The sequence below is a fragment of the Nuphar pumila genome, chromosome 13, assembly GCF_984573655.1.
Source record: "Nuphar pumila chromosome 13, dmNupPumi1.hap1.1, whole genome shotgun sequence".
Taxonomy (NCBI): domain Eukaryota; kingdom Viridiplantae; phylum Streptophyta; class Magnoliopsida; order Nymphaeales; family Nymphaeaceae; genus Nuphar; species Nuphar pumila.
Genome location: NC_143261.1, coordinates 4,202,866 through 4,214,868, shown reverse-complemented (window position 1 = coordinate 4,214,868; position 12,003 = coordinate 4,202,866). Strand labels below are relative to the sequence as shown.

General features: G+C 35.7%; 1 protein-coding gene across 1 annotated transcript; it reads right to left on the bottom strand.

Moving 5' to 3' along the window:
- Positions 1 to 745: 745 nt before the first annotated feature.
- LOC149817572 (formyltetrahydrofolate deformylase 2, mitochondrial-like) lies at positions 746 to 6,662 on the bottom strand. Its single transcript, XM_089984291.1, has 8 exons — positions 6,492 to 6,662; positions 5,818 to 5,930; positions 5,550 to 5,700; positions 5,170 to 5,243; positions 4,931 to 5,090; positions 2,852 to 2,950; positions 2,674 to 2,760; positions 746 to 1,167 (listed from the first exon to the last, which is right to left on the bottom strand). Exons 1-8 carry the CDS (start codon positions 6,609 to 6,611, stop codon positions 1,021 to 1,023), a joined length of 951 nt encoding a protein of 316 aa, XP_089840417.1. The 5' UTR covers positions 6,612 to 6,662; the 3' UTR covers positions 746 to 1,020.
- Between the last annotated feature and the right edge of the window lie 5,341 nt (positions 6,663 to 12,003).

The window sequence follows — 12,003 nt, the reverse complement described above, 5'->3', positions numbered from 1 at the left end:
GCAGAATGTTGTTCAGACTCAATGCTCCAGCAAGGCAATATAGATAGCAACAACAAAGTATGTCATAAATAAGAGGTGAGAATGGAGAGAAAGAAAAAAGAAATATAGTGTGGTCTGGGTGGACGAATACCACGATATAAAAATTGATGTCAATGAGGGTTTTCGTCGAGTTGGAAAAAAAATGATGTCAATGCAGGTTTTTGTCGAGAGAATTAAAAAAAAAATCTCAGAACAATCTTGGGGTAGTTGAACAAATAAAACTGGGATTGCCTGTTTTGAATTTACTATCCTACTTGTCTAGTCTACAGTTCCATCAATAAGCAACATAAGATGAAGGATTAACATTTAACTCTGGTATGTATGTGGAGTTTGTGATGATATTCCTTCATGACCAGGTAGAGGTAGAGAAAACAATGGTGAAAAGAGATATTTCAGCTTAAAAATGCACGGAGGAATCATGCAGTTTGACTGCAAAAATGAGGAAAAAAAGCAGAAATGCGTTGATGGTGTCAGGAATTTGCTTGTGAGGAGTGGAAAAATTTAACCATTAAGTGATTCAAGTGTATAAATTACAGTATGGGAAATTTTCGATGTACCAGAGGGAAAACATCTAGGACTAGATTATCCATATCATAAAAAATATAAATGGCCATAATAATGTAAAAGATGAGCAAGAAACCTTATAGAAATGATGATTCACTGCACGCATTCCTTCTGTTATGAACCTTACATGCCTTGAAAAATGATGGCCAAGATTTAATAGCATCAGCATTATTTTGCACAGAAACCATGCAAATTAGCAACATGTCTGGAAAAACCTAGGTGGAGTAAGGTGACTGGATCAATCTTGCCAAAATCTGAAAGATTGATCACCATAAACTGTGGTCCAGGCACCACACCTTGCTCCAGAAGACAGATGACCTTAGAGTTCGTCTTTCTCAAGAATTAGAAATATAAAGAACAAATTTATGAAATGAAACTTGATATTAATAAACAGGTCCACAAGCTACCTGGCGTTTGTCAGAAAACAACTGTCTTAGTTTGCTCATAATTTAGAACACGAAGTTCACAATAAGATTTAACAGCCTTTGTTAAGCATTGTTTCTCAAGGTTCGCTGATTTCTGCACGAAGCTTAGTAAGTTATCCCGGTGAGAAACTCGCTCAACCTGCAATGTGTATGGCCAGGAAATATATGTTAATGGACAAAATGCCAGTGATTTGCATATGCAGATATGTCATTTGTTTCTTTAAAAAAGAGTGATACCAAGGAAAATTATTATTGATCCTTCCTCTGAAAATAAACTAAATGTACAACCATATTTTCAAATGAGCAATCAACTTGTGAAAGAGAATACTATGGATTTTAGGAATATGGTTTTCATCATAAGAAAGAGCAAAGGAAAATCCTAACTAATCACATCCTTCAATACAAACTTCTCAATCCTCATGGGGTGAATCTTGTTTATAAATGTTACCATCCGTTCATCACATTCAAATGTAAAAATGAATGGACAGATTTTTATATAATAGAATGACAACTTGGAAAAGTAATTACAAAGAATATTTTCATGTTCTTGATTGGATTTGAATGTGATAAATAATAAAAAATGATAGGAGTGTGGAGGGAAAATGGATCATCCTGGTAACGTGGTTCTCAAGATTTTTTAAGAATAAGAACAAGGACAGTTTCCATTTCAAACTTGCTGACAAACTGACTGCTTGAATAATAATGTTTAAACAAGAATCAAGGAAAGCTGCTAGAACACAGGGAACTCTTGTACTTCCCCAAAGCCAAGGATTTATCAAATATCTCAGAGTGGATTGGTCTAAAGCCAGAGGAACATCAACTTGATATTAAGTCCATAAGTGGCTCCATTCAGGTCATCTAGACCTTTGGGATTGTCTGAGGACATCCCGCTTGCTAAGTCAGGTCAAGATGCCAAAGTCTAGAATCAACTTTTTGGGGGGACTATATGCAGTGCTATGCCACAATGATTTGTGGACTCAAGGACGTGGGATTCAGATTTGACTCGAAAGTTAGATTTTTTTTTTTCAAAATGGGTTGTCACAAAGGCACTGGACACAAGGACAGGTGATGCGGGTTCGATTAGAAAGTTTGAATTTTTTTTGGAAAATAGGACACCAGGACACAAATTTTTAATTTTTTATTCAATAAAAATCTAATTTCTTGATATTTTATTGTTAAAAAATGCATTTTTACTGAAATACAATTATAAAACCTTTAAACATTCAAAAATAATAAAATAATATTAAAATATGTTCCGTACGTGTCAGTGTCCGTATCCACATGTCTGACCGTGTCCACTCGTGTGGTGGCGTGCCCCTGTGACTTAGAAAATGGGACACGAGGACACAGAATTTTTTATTTTTTAACCAACAAAAAGCCATTTTTCAAATATTTTAACATTAAAAATGGCTTTTTATTGAAATAAATTAAAATGTAATAAAATATTATTTAAAAATAGTAAAATAATGTTGTACATGTCAGTGTCAGTGTCAGCGTGTCTGAGCATGTCACTAGGGACACAAATTGAAAATGGCATGTCCCTGTGACGTAGATTCAATGCTGCTTATGATACTTCTTAAATACTTTAACAGTCACAAAATGGCAATTGTGTTGAAAGAGTCAGCAACTATGCTAATGACATTACCATCTGTTCGATAATCGGACCCGCGTCAAGCTCTTCAGTTACAAAATGGCTTGTCGCACCAATTAGTTTTACACCAGCATCAAAAGCCTGAGAATGCTTTTCCAGTAAACCACAATGCCCAAAAGATGTTGAAGGTGATACTAAATTTATTTGTTGAGAAAAAAGTAGCAATGCTGACCTGTTTAGAAGGATTGCCACCTTTAAATGATGGTAAAAGACCATGATGAATGTTGATTATGTCCTTCCCATACCTCTCCAAGAACTTTCCTGTCAAAATCTGGAAGATAGAATTCAATATCGCTATGCAGATTTTATTAATAGTGATTGACATAGATGACTAAAAATTATACATTTTAATATGAAAAGGATCCAAAGTCTAGCATTAGGTTAGCAAAACAGCAAACAGCTGGTTGCTAACATGTTTCATGGGTTGGATGTTAAAGTTAACTTGGTCATCATGCCTTACAAAATACACCATAGTCAAATATCAACAAGCATACATAGCACAAGGCTTCTCAATGTCAAATGGCAAATACATTGACCTACATTCTTGAGCTACTCTGTATTTTCTGAATGCAACTCTCTTCAAGTTAGCATGCATGTGTTGTGAGGGGCAGTCAAGTTCCAAGAGTTTCCCTTGAAGTCTGCCATACACAGTAGGCAAAGAAAGTGACGTAGCAGGCATTTTATGATTTATTTTATCAGCCTCACTACACGGGGGTTGAGGGACTGAACTACATGTGAAGACCTGAATAAACTTGCAGGTTCTAATCTCAAAAGATATTTGATGTAAAAAAATGTGTATGATTTATCTTTCCAGGAAAAGGGTAAATGAAATTGGCATTATAAGAATTCATGGACAAAGGGCTAAAAGGAAGAATAAAATTGTAACATAGAGGAACAGAAGATTAAAAAAAAAAGATATTATATAGTCACAAAGAGTGTGAAAAAATGCATCTACCTCCAGCTTGTATCAAATATCCAACAAGCAACCAACAGAAAAGAAGAAGAGTATATCTCAGTGAAAAGGATCCAAGGAAGAGAGCTCCCTTAACATGAATTTAACTAAAAAAACTATCAAAGCATGCCATCCCTCACTTTTTGTCCCAGAAAAACGAAAAAAGCCAATAAATACACAGACTGCTTGCACATGCACACATACACACGTGTGTGTTTCCTATCAAGCAAGGGGCCACACAACTTCGTATTTGGCCTTTCAACCTATTATAAACGATAAAAATGCCCCTGAATTGAAATTAAAAAATCATGCAAGTTCCAAGGGAAAAAAGGTCCCTATTATTGCACTATGATCTTGAGAAAACTTTTCACACACACAATCATGCTTCCTATCAAGGGACCACACAACTTTGTCTTTTGGTATATTTACCTATTGTAAAAGATAAAAATGCTCTGAAATTCAGAAATCATGCAAGTTCCAATAGAAAAGGCCTCCTACTATTGCACTATGATATTGAAAATTGTCCTTAATCCTTATCAAATGATCCCCACCCCTTGAAACCATAAATTTCAAATACACTTGAATGAGCGTATTATACCGTGACAGAGCATGTTTAACTAAGGTGCATGTGATACCCTTTTTTTCAAAATGCCAGAATATGGCTGGAGGCATCCACTCACATTCTAAAATAAGTTTGGGGTTTGAAGCCCAAAGCTAATGCCACAAACAGACAGATATGATTAGTTTTGCTGTGGCCAGAAAGTAACGGGAGTAAATTTATCAACAAGTTTGCAAAGCACCGATATTAACCAAATTTCTAGTGGTTTCAGGCATTGGTTATGGCTGAAATTTCATTGAGGAGACTGAAGAGAAGCCTCAACATCAACCCTTTCCCAGCTGCACCAGGAGAGAATTTTTTATATTAACTAGAGTGCACATCAGGTTTCTAGTGCCTATCTTTTCCCCTTGCTCTATCATCAGCTGCATTCTTAAGATTATATAACAGGAACCTAATCCATGAACGAAATGACCATCATCTTTCCATCTCATTTCCTTTTTTTTAGGTAGCTAAGATGGAGGATTAACATCCAATGGGATTCAAACCTGAGAATCTAGGTTCTAAGGCAACATGTAAGTCAATCTCATCATCCACCTCATTGTTTTCAATCAGTACTTCATAATGCAAAGTGAAAAAATACAGAATTCCCACATGTTTTATTGATTGGCTAATGTGGCTCATAAAGATGCTAAAATGTTCTTATAAAGATACTGAGGATAACAGGTATTCATCCAGCATACCTGCATGTATCTTGCAAGCACAAGAAAATCCGTGCCTCCCACTAACTCCAGAATTTCTTCTTCTCTTTTGTTTCCTTTAGTTGTTGGTAAATAATGATATGGTAATCCATGCCTTTCAAGGAAACGTATAACATGAGTATTTGGAGCTCTGTCATGATTACTGTGCAGAATCAGAGGGAACAGATCAGTGAACTGAACATATGTATTAAGCAGACTTAAGTGCGCATGAAGGAAATCACCTTATGACACAAACTATATCAACTGGTAGTTTCCCCTCTTGCCACCCATGTAGTAAATCAACCAAACAGTGGTCCTACGTTCAGCAAAGTTTTAGCTGTATGTGGGATGAACAATAATGCAAACATAGGAAAATAAATGTTTCCTTATAAATCCTGGGCAAAGGAAACCAATTTTATTCAAGATCTACATGCAAAGCCAATCAGTACACAAAAAAATGCAACCACAATTTATACATAATTTGAATTCCAATGTCCAAATATCTTAGTCTCAACAGCCACATTTTTTATGCATGTGTTGTACAGACAACACAAAAGTACAATTGAACGTTCTGAAAAACTTACATGTTGAATGGCACATACAGCATCCAATTGGTCTTTACCTGCTTTGAAGCAAGAATTACAATCTTATATTTTGGATCCAGATCTGGCACCCGCACCATGGATTTCTCGGCACCAAACATTTTGGATAGCTTCTGGAAATCATCGTCCATCACAACCCGTGGCCATCGTATAGGGTCGAAGGTAAACTCACTGCCAAGTGGTATCAGTGCCTATTCTCAGATAAATCGCAATTGAATGAGAATTTTCAGAAGGAATTCAATTGGAACGGAAAATACAATCAGCACGGCAGTGAAACTTAAAACTGACCTCCGTGAGTAGAAGATTCGCTTGTGATCAGGGACGAAGACATCAACAGAGTGAATGTTCCCTCCTCTCGAGGCAATGCACTCTGTTATTTTAGCTACGATTCCCGACCGATCCTTTACAAAGAAAATTCAATCCAAGAATGAGGTTCTAAAGAGAAGGCCATCTATCACAAAAGAAATTCAAAACACCTAACCCTGACTTCAAGCAATGCGCACGTTTACGGAAGTGAAAAACAACGGTTAATCGTTCATAATTCACAACGTATTTCTAATCAGCAGTAAAATTCTCTTGTTCTTTTCCGTTTTTTGGATTGGTGAGCACAAGTTGCTCCAGACAATCACACTGCATCCTAAGATAACCAAATTCCGATAGAAACTCGAAGATAAAATATCGCAAATTCGGAATCAGAAACCCTATTTTAGCCCGTTTTAATCAATTCGCAACGATGGATCAAATCGATTCACTCTAGCCAAAAGATTCAATCGAGAATTTGAGAGGTTGAGATCCGAACTAATCGTGAAACTGACCGGATGAAGGAATTCGACTCGAAGCAATCCAAATCCAGCCATAAATTAGCGAAAAAACAGAAAAAAAAACGCAAATTCATGAAAAAATAGACATGCAGAATCTGGATCAAAATAACGAGGAAGAAGAAGAGAGTAAGAAGCGAATACCGGGCATTGGAAGACGTGCAATCCGGAGATGCAGTCATGAGAATCGCCTACGGCCTTCCACGATCCGAGGGACCTAGAAATTCCTGATTTTTTCATGAACTTCGAGGCCCTCCCAAACATGGTTCTCTCTCTCTCTCATTTCACCCCCTCCAAATCCTCCATCTTATTGGCGGGAGGGAGGTAGATTGGACACGTGGAGAGACATAATTCGTAGTCGTAGAATTTTTTTTGCGGTGCGCTGGGTTCTGGTTGCCGAAGTTTTATAAGGAATCGGATTTAAGATCCGAGTCGGAAAAGGATCGGCTTTTCTCCAGATTCGTGGAACTAGTACCCTGATCAGGGGCTTGAAAGGGGCTGAAAACAGGAGATGGGTCGGGTCTTGGTTGATTAAAATCCGCATCGATCAAAAGTGCATTTGGATTTGCCTTGGGTCTGGCACGTATCGTACCCGTGTCCATCTTCTTTTAAATACACGTCCGATTAGATCTTATCCCCAACCTTTGCGTATGTTGTTCAGGTGCATCTATTATATATATTTATATTTGTTGGATATTTGACTCATGTCTATGTCCCCATCTAGTTGGGAAATCACAAAAAATACTTGCTGTTGTCTGCTACAATGTTGTCAGTATTGGCCCATACGTCGGCAGCAAATTGATATGATAGTAACATGAATCGGCTATTTTTTAATAAATATAAAAAATGCTTAATATTATTTTTTAATATTATTTCAATATTATTTTAATGGTTTTAACACCTATCACGTTTTGATTGATACGAAATATTTTTTTAATTATTTTTTAGCCCATTTAGAATGATTCACTTGAGAATCGTTAGATTCACCTAAATTGATAGGTGCCGATACCAATACTGACAACATTGGTCTTCGATATGTATAATCTAGTTTAAAAAATCAAAGGTGCAAGGGATATCTAGTCAATCTGACCTCATAGATGTGTTCAACATGTTTTGTTTGCTATGAAATACATATTAAATTGTATATTTTGACAAAAAAATATGTTTTTTTATTCATCAAATTTTGGCGCATTGTTTGTCTTTGGTTTATGAAGCCTTTTAATAAAACTACTTATATGTTGCAAATACACTATCCAAAACCCATTTTCTACCAAACAAACTATGTAGATCATATATGTAAGGTTAAAACTGACATAAAAGTTTAAAAAAATAGTTTTTTATTATATTGTATATACAAATGACTATATATATAAACGAATAATTTCAACATAATCTTTTAATTTCTTATTTTATCATGTTCAACTCTATGTATTTTTTTACCCATATAATACATTGAATATACATAAATGGCTATAATAGAGTTTTTGTTATTTGTTTTAACAGTTAATCTAAGCGAAATGTTTTTATATGGTGCTAATGATTTAATAACTACCTTTGTATAGCTCCAGAACGTAGTCTTAGATTTGTATAGGTTACGATTTTGTTGGAAAAAATTGCAATATAAATTAAAAGGCTAACGCGTCCTATATTCACTTCTTTTTTTAGAGTATATCTGCACTTGCTCATTATCGTGGTTTAAATAATTCAATTTTTTATGAACTCATTAAAAAATTAGGTTATGACAATGACAATAAGAGCATGTTCGTTTGGATGATGCTGATTTACTTTCACATTTGAATGAGAAAGTAAATCTGATTTGTATAAGTAGCCACACATAAAAAGTTAAAGCTGTGAGAAAGTGAATCTCATTTGCCTTTACAAATGAGTCACTTTCTAATTTGCCCGAGATTCAAAATCACATGAGACCCCATGTCATTATGAATCTCAAGCAAATTAAAAAGTGATTATAATCATTTTTTTTAAAGGAGCTGGCCCTAAATCTAGTTCACTACTTGTGAAATGCTTAATTACTTGACCACATCAACGTAATCATTTAATCATTTAAGTTAATGATTTTAGGTTTGGGCCCAACAGGAGTTTTTATTCTTAAACAATATCAAAGGATTTTGCAAAAATTATGAAAATTCCATTCTCGTTGAGAGTAGTACCTTCCCTACAAAAGAATAGTAAAATACCATATTTTATGATCTATTCATTCAACATTTCCCCATATATATATGTGTGTGTGTGTCCCATTTTTTAGTGATAGTGATGTGGACTCGGTATGCCCCGATCCATGATCTAAGATCCAAACGGATCTCAAAACATGCGGAAGCTTTTTCACTAAGATGAGTCCGAATAAGACTCTAGGAAATAAGGTTTTTAAGACTCGTGCGCTCTATTTCTACAGAAGCGGTCCAAAAAAAAGTTGTGTGTGACTCGCACACCTTTCCAACGAATCTACAATCATTGGATTTGGATCAGGAATGTCCGCTCCACAAACTCGAAACCGGAACTGAAAGTCAAATCTATGACAGACTCTCCGGGTTTGGTGGACAGTCTGTTCAAAGAGGTTTCTGACTCTTCAAACGACAGAGTTTGTCAAAACTCCCAACAAAGATATCGTAGGTCGGACCTTTCAAACGAGCTATAATTTGGAATTTTATGAGTTCCCTACAACCCTATACAGAATTTTGAGCTTTCAAATCGATATATGGTTCTTGATATAGATTGTAATCTAAGGTTCATAACATGCATTATATCAACATGAATTTCAGACTTGCAGACATACGAATCAGATGAAACTCAGAATAGGAATTAAGTTAAAAAACATTTCAGCTAATCAATTCTTGTTTCAGATTCACAAGTTATTCAAGAAATATCAAGAAATCGAGAATCTCAAGATCCTAAATCTAGATATTAACAAATGATTTAAATTATTAGTTGTTCGACAACAGCAGAAAGATGGATAGTTTTAAGACCCTTAGACGAAGATTCAACCTTGGCAATAAACATAAAAGTTGTAGAGTTATGTTTTAGCTTTCTACAGAATCAAATAAATTAAAGTTTCATGGTGGGAGTCATGAGGAATCTTCAAAATACGGAACAATGTTCAAAGTGTTCTGGACGGGACAGGGTCTGACAAATTTTGTTCGACAGACTAATTGATAAGGATTTTTCAGGATTCTACCCACTGAATCAGACCTTAACCTAAACAACAATGTTGTACGCCCGTCTCTTAGCTTTCCAGAAAGCCCCAAAACACCAAAATCGAACCAGCATCTTAGCATATACCATCGATTCTTTGGAGTTATCTCTGACAACTCCAGAATCGAGAATCCGATTTTTTAACAGAAAACAAAATGGATAAAACCTTATGTTCAGAATCAAAACATGGCTAAAGATCACCTTAAATATCATAAAAAATTGGTAAACACTCAGTACATGGACAACAATCAATTAGTTTTGCAGTTTGCAATCGATGAACAAAGATCTTAGCAATTAACAACAAAAACGAGTAGAAAGAAACAAAACCAAGCACAATAGTCGGATGGACCAAGAGGGATAGTTGCTGGATAGCAGCCACCGTCTCATGCCCTTGCACAACAGCTCATTACGACCTTTCAACCTGCAACACCCTCAAGTTAGTGCTGCCACAATCAGCCACTAGCCGAACCATACACTAACAATATCACTCCTCCAAACTCGAGTTTTTCTTTCACCTTCTTCCTTGATGCCGTCAACAGAAAACTTGTCTGAAACTTTAATAGCTTAACCAAGCCGAATCAAGCTAAATGCTAAACAAAAAACTTGTAGAGCATGATCTTAGCTTTTCAGAAAGCTAAAGATCATGCAATGTGGACTAGTATCTAGGAAGATACGGTTAAAATACCGAGACTGTATTCATCCTTCAAATAACATCTTCTCCTCCCTCATCACCATTTCGAATTTCTTTCTCAAAAACAAGAAGACCCCCTCTATGGTCGACCCACATAGGCTCTTAAGCTCTACTGGAGGGTAGAATGATGATGCCACCGTCAGCTCCAATTACACCAAAAGGAGGGTGGGCTTCTCCAAGGTGTCGCCCACTTGCCCAATGCATGAGGTTCTTTTGAAAATGGGCATCATTGCCTCTCCAACAACCATTTTTGACCTTCTATGGTCAAACTGATTTCAAATGAGGGTTATAGAGGTTCAATCAAGGTGGCTTCATCTATGGTTTGGGCTGAATTGGATCTTGGATAAGATCCAAATGATGTTTTTGCTCTAAAAACCCTTCACGATATTGGTTTTTTTTTAATTAGAAAAAAAGAAGAAAACTACCCTGACTACCCCATACACCATCTAGTGCCGCAAAACAATCCTACAAGGCACTAGAACTATCCAGATCCGTAGAATCTGGCACCAAAAAATAAAAATAAAATTTACATAAAATAAAATACATAAAAAAAAACATAAATGATTCCAGACATACAAAATGGAATCAAACATAGAAATACAGTTTCTGAGAAAATAAAATATCTTAGAAATTGGAACATGATATTCAAAACGAATCTGGATACGTGAAGATCCAATTGGACCCAGATGGTCCTGCTTGATTGGATCTGCCATAGATCGCATCCTGGATCGAATTTGATGGGTTAGATATGGATCCAACTTTGCCTTCAATGCGCGGATCTTCAGGATGCTCTGCATCAGATAGCTTGCAACCATGACTACTTGCTGGTATATAGTATTGTTGATTTCATCAATATAATGATGCAAGTCAGGTTATGTACAACACATACAAAGCCAACACACTAGGGATGGTAATCTAGCTGAATGAGCCAAATAGCTGGTGTTCAAGTTCAACCGGTTCTTGTGGTGAGCCTAGCCATGCTCGAGCTCATGGTGAACGTAAGTTAAATGAGTTGAGCTTATGCTGGCTTGTTTAAAACAATGTATTTTTTAAACATCAAATTATTTTACTAACCTTTTAAAATGGAGTGCTTTCCGAAATACTTAGCAATTTGATAATATTTCTCGCATATTCAAAAGCATTGGTGCTTAATTTTTTAGGATATTTTTGCCCTTCGCACATGCTAACCTTCATGTGATATATAGGTACATTGTACAAAGTTTGCAACCTTTCAATAAAAAAATTTTGCAAAAATCTACAAATATAATACGACATTTGTAAATATAGTACAAGCTTCACAAATATACCTTGCAAACCTCACTTAAATAAATACTCTTCAAGGAGCTCCACAAATGTGTGTGACTTTCACAGATAACAGTTGGAAATGTTTCAAACTTTCGCACTCTAATGAGACATCTACAAATACAATACAAATTTATGGATATAACCTGCAAACCTCTTTTAAGTAAATACTCATTGAGAAACTCTGCAAATACCTATTGTGAATGTTCTTGATGTTCACACTCTCCGCAAATATAATATGACCTTCACAAATACAATACGGCATTCACGAATATAACTTGCTAACCTCCTTTAATTAAATATTCCTCAAGGAGTCTTAAATACCTATTGTGAATGTTTTCGACTTTCACATGCTTGTTAATTCATATATAAAGTCATTATAGTTTCTTTTCACCTCTCCCGTTTGTGATGATTCATGTGAAATCATTTTGAAGTATTTTAGTGAGATTGCTGCAT

Coding starts and splice junctions, on each gene's coding strand:
- LOC149817572 (XM_089984291.1), bottom strand. CDS start 6,611: ATGTTTGGGAGGGCCTCGAAGTTCATGAAAAAATCAGGAATTTCTAGG. Junction 2,951..4,930: donor TGCTTGCAAGATACATGCAG/GTATGCTGGATG, acceptor TCTATCTTCCAG/ATTTTGACAGGAAAGTTCTT. Junction 2,761..2,851: donor GTGGCAATCCTTCTAAACAG/GTCAGCATTGCT, acceptor AAGCATTCTCAG/GCTTTTGATGCTGGTGTAAA.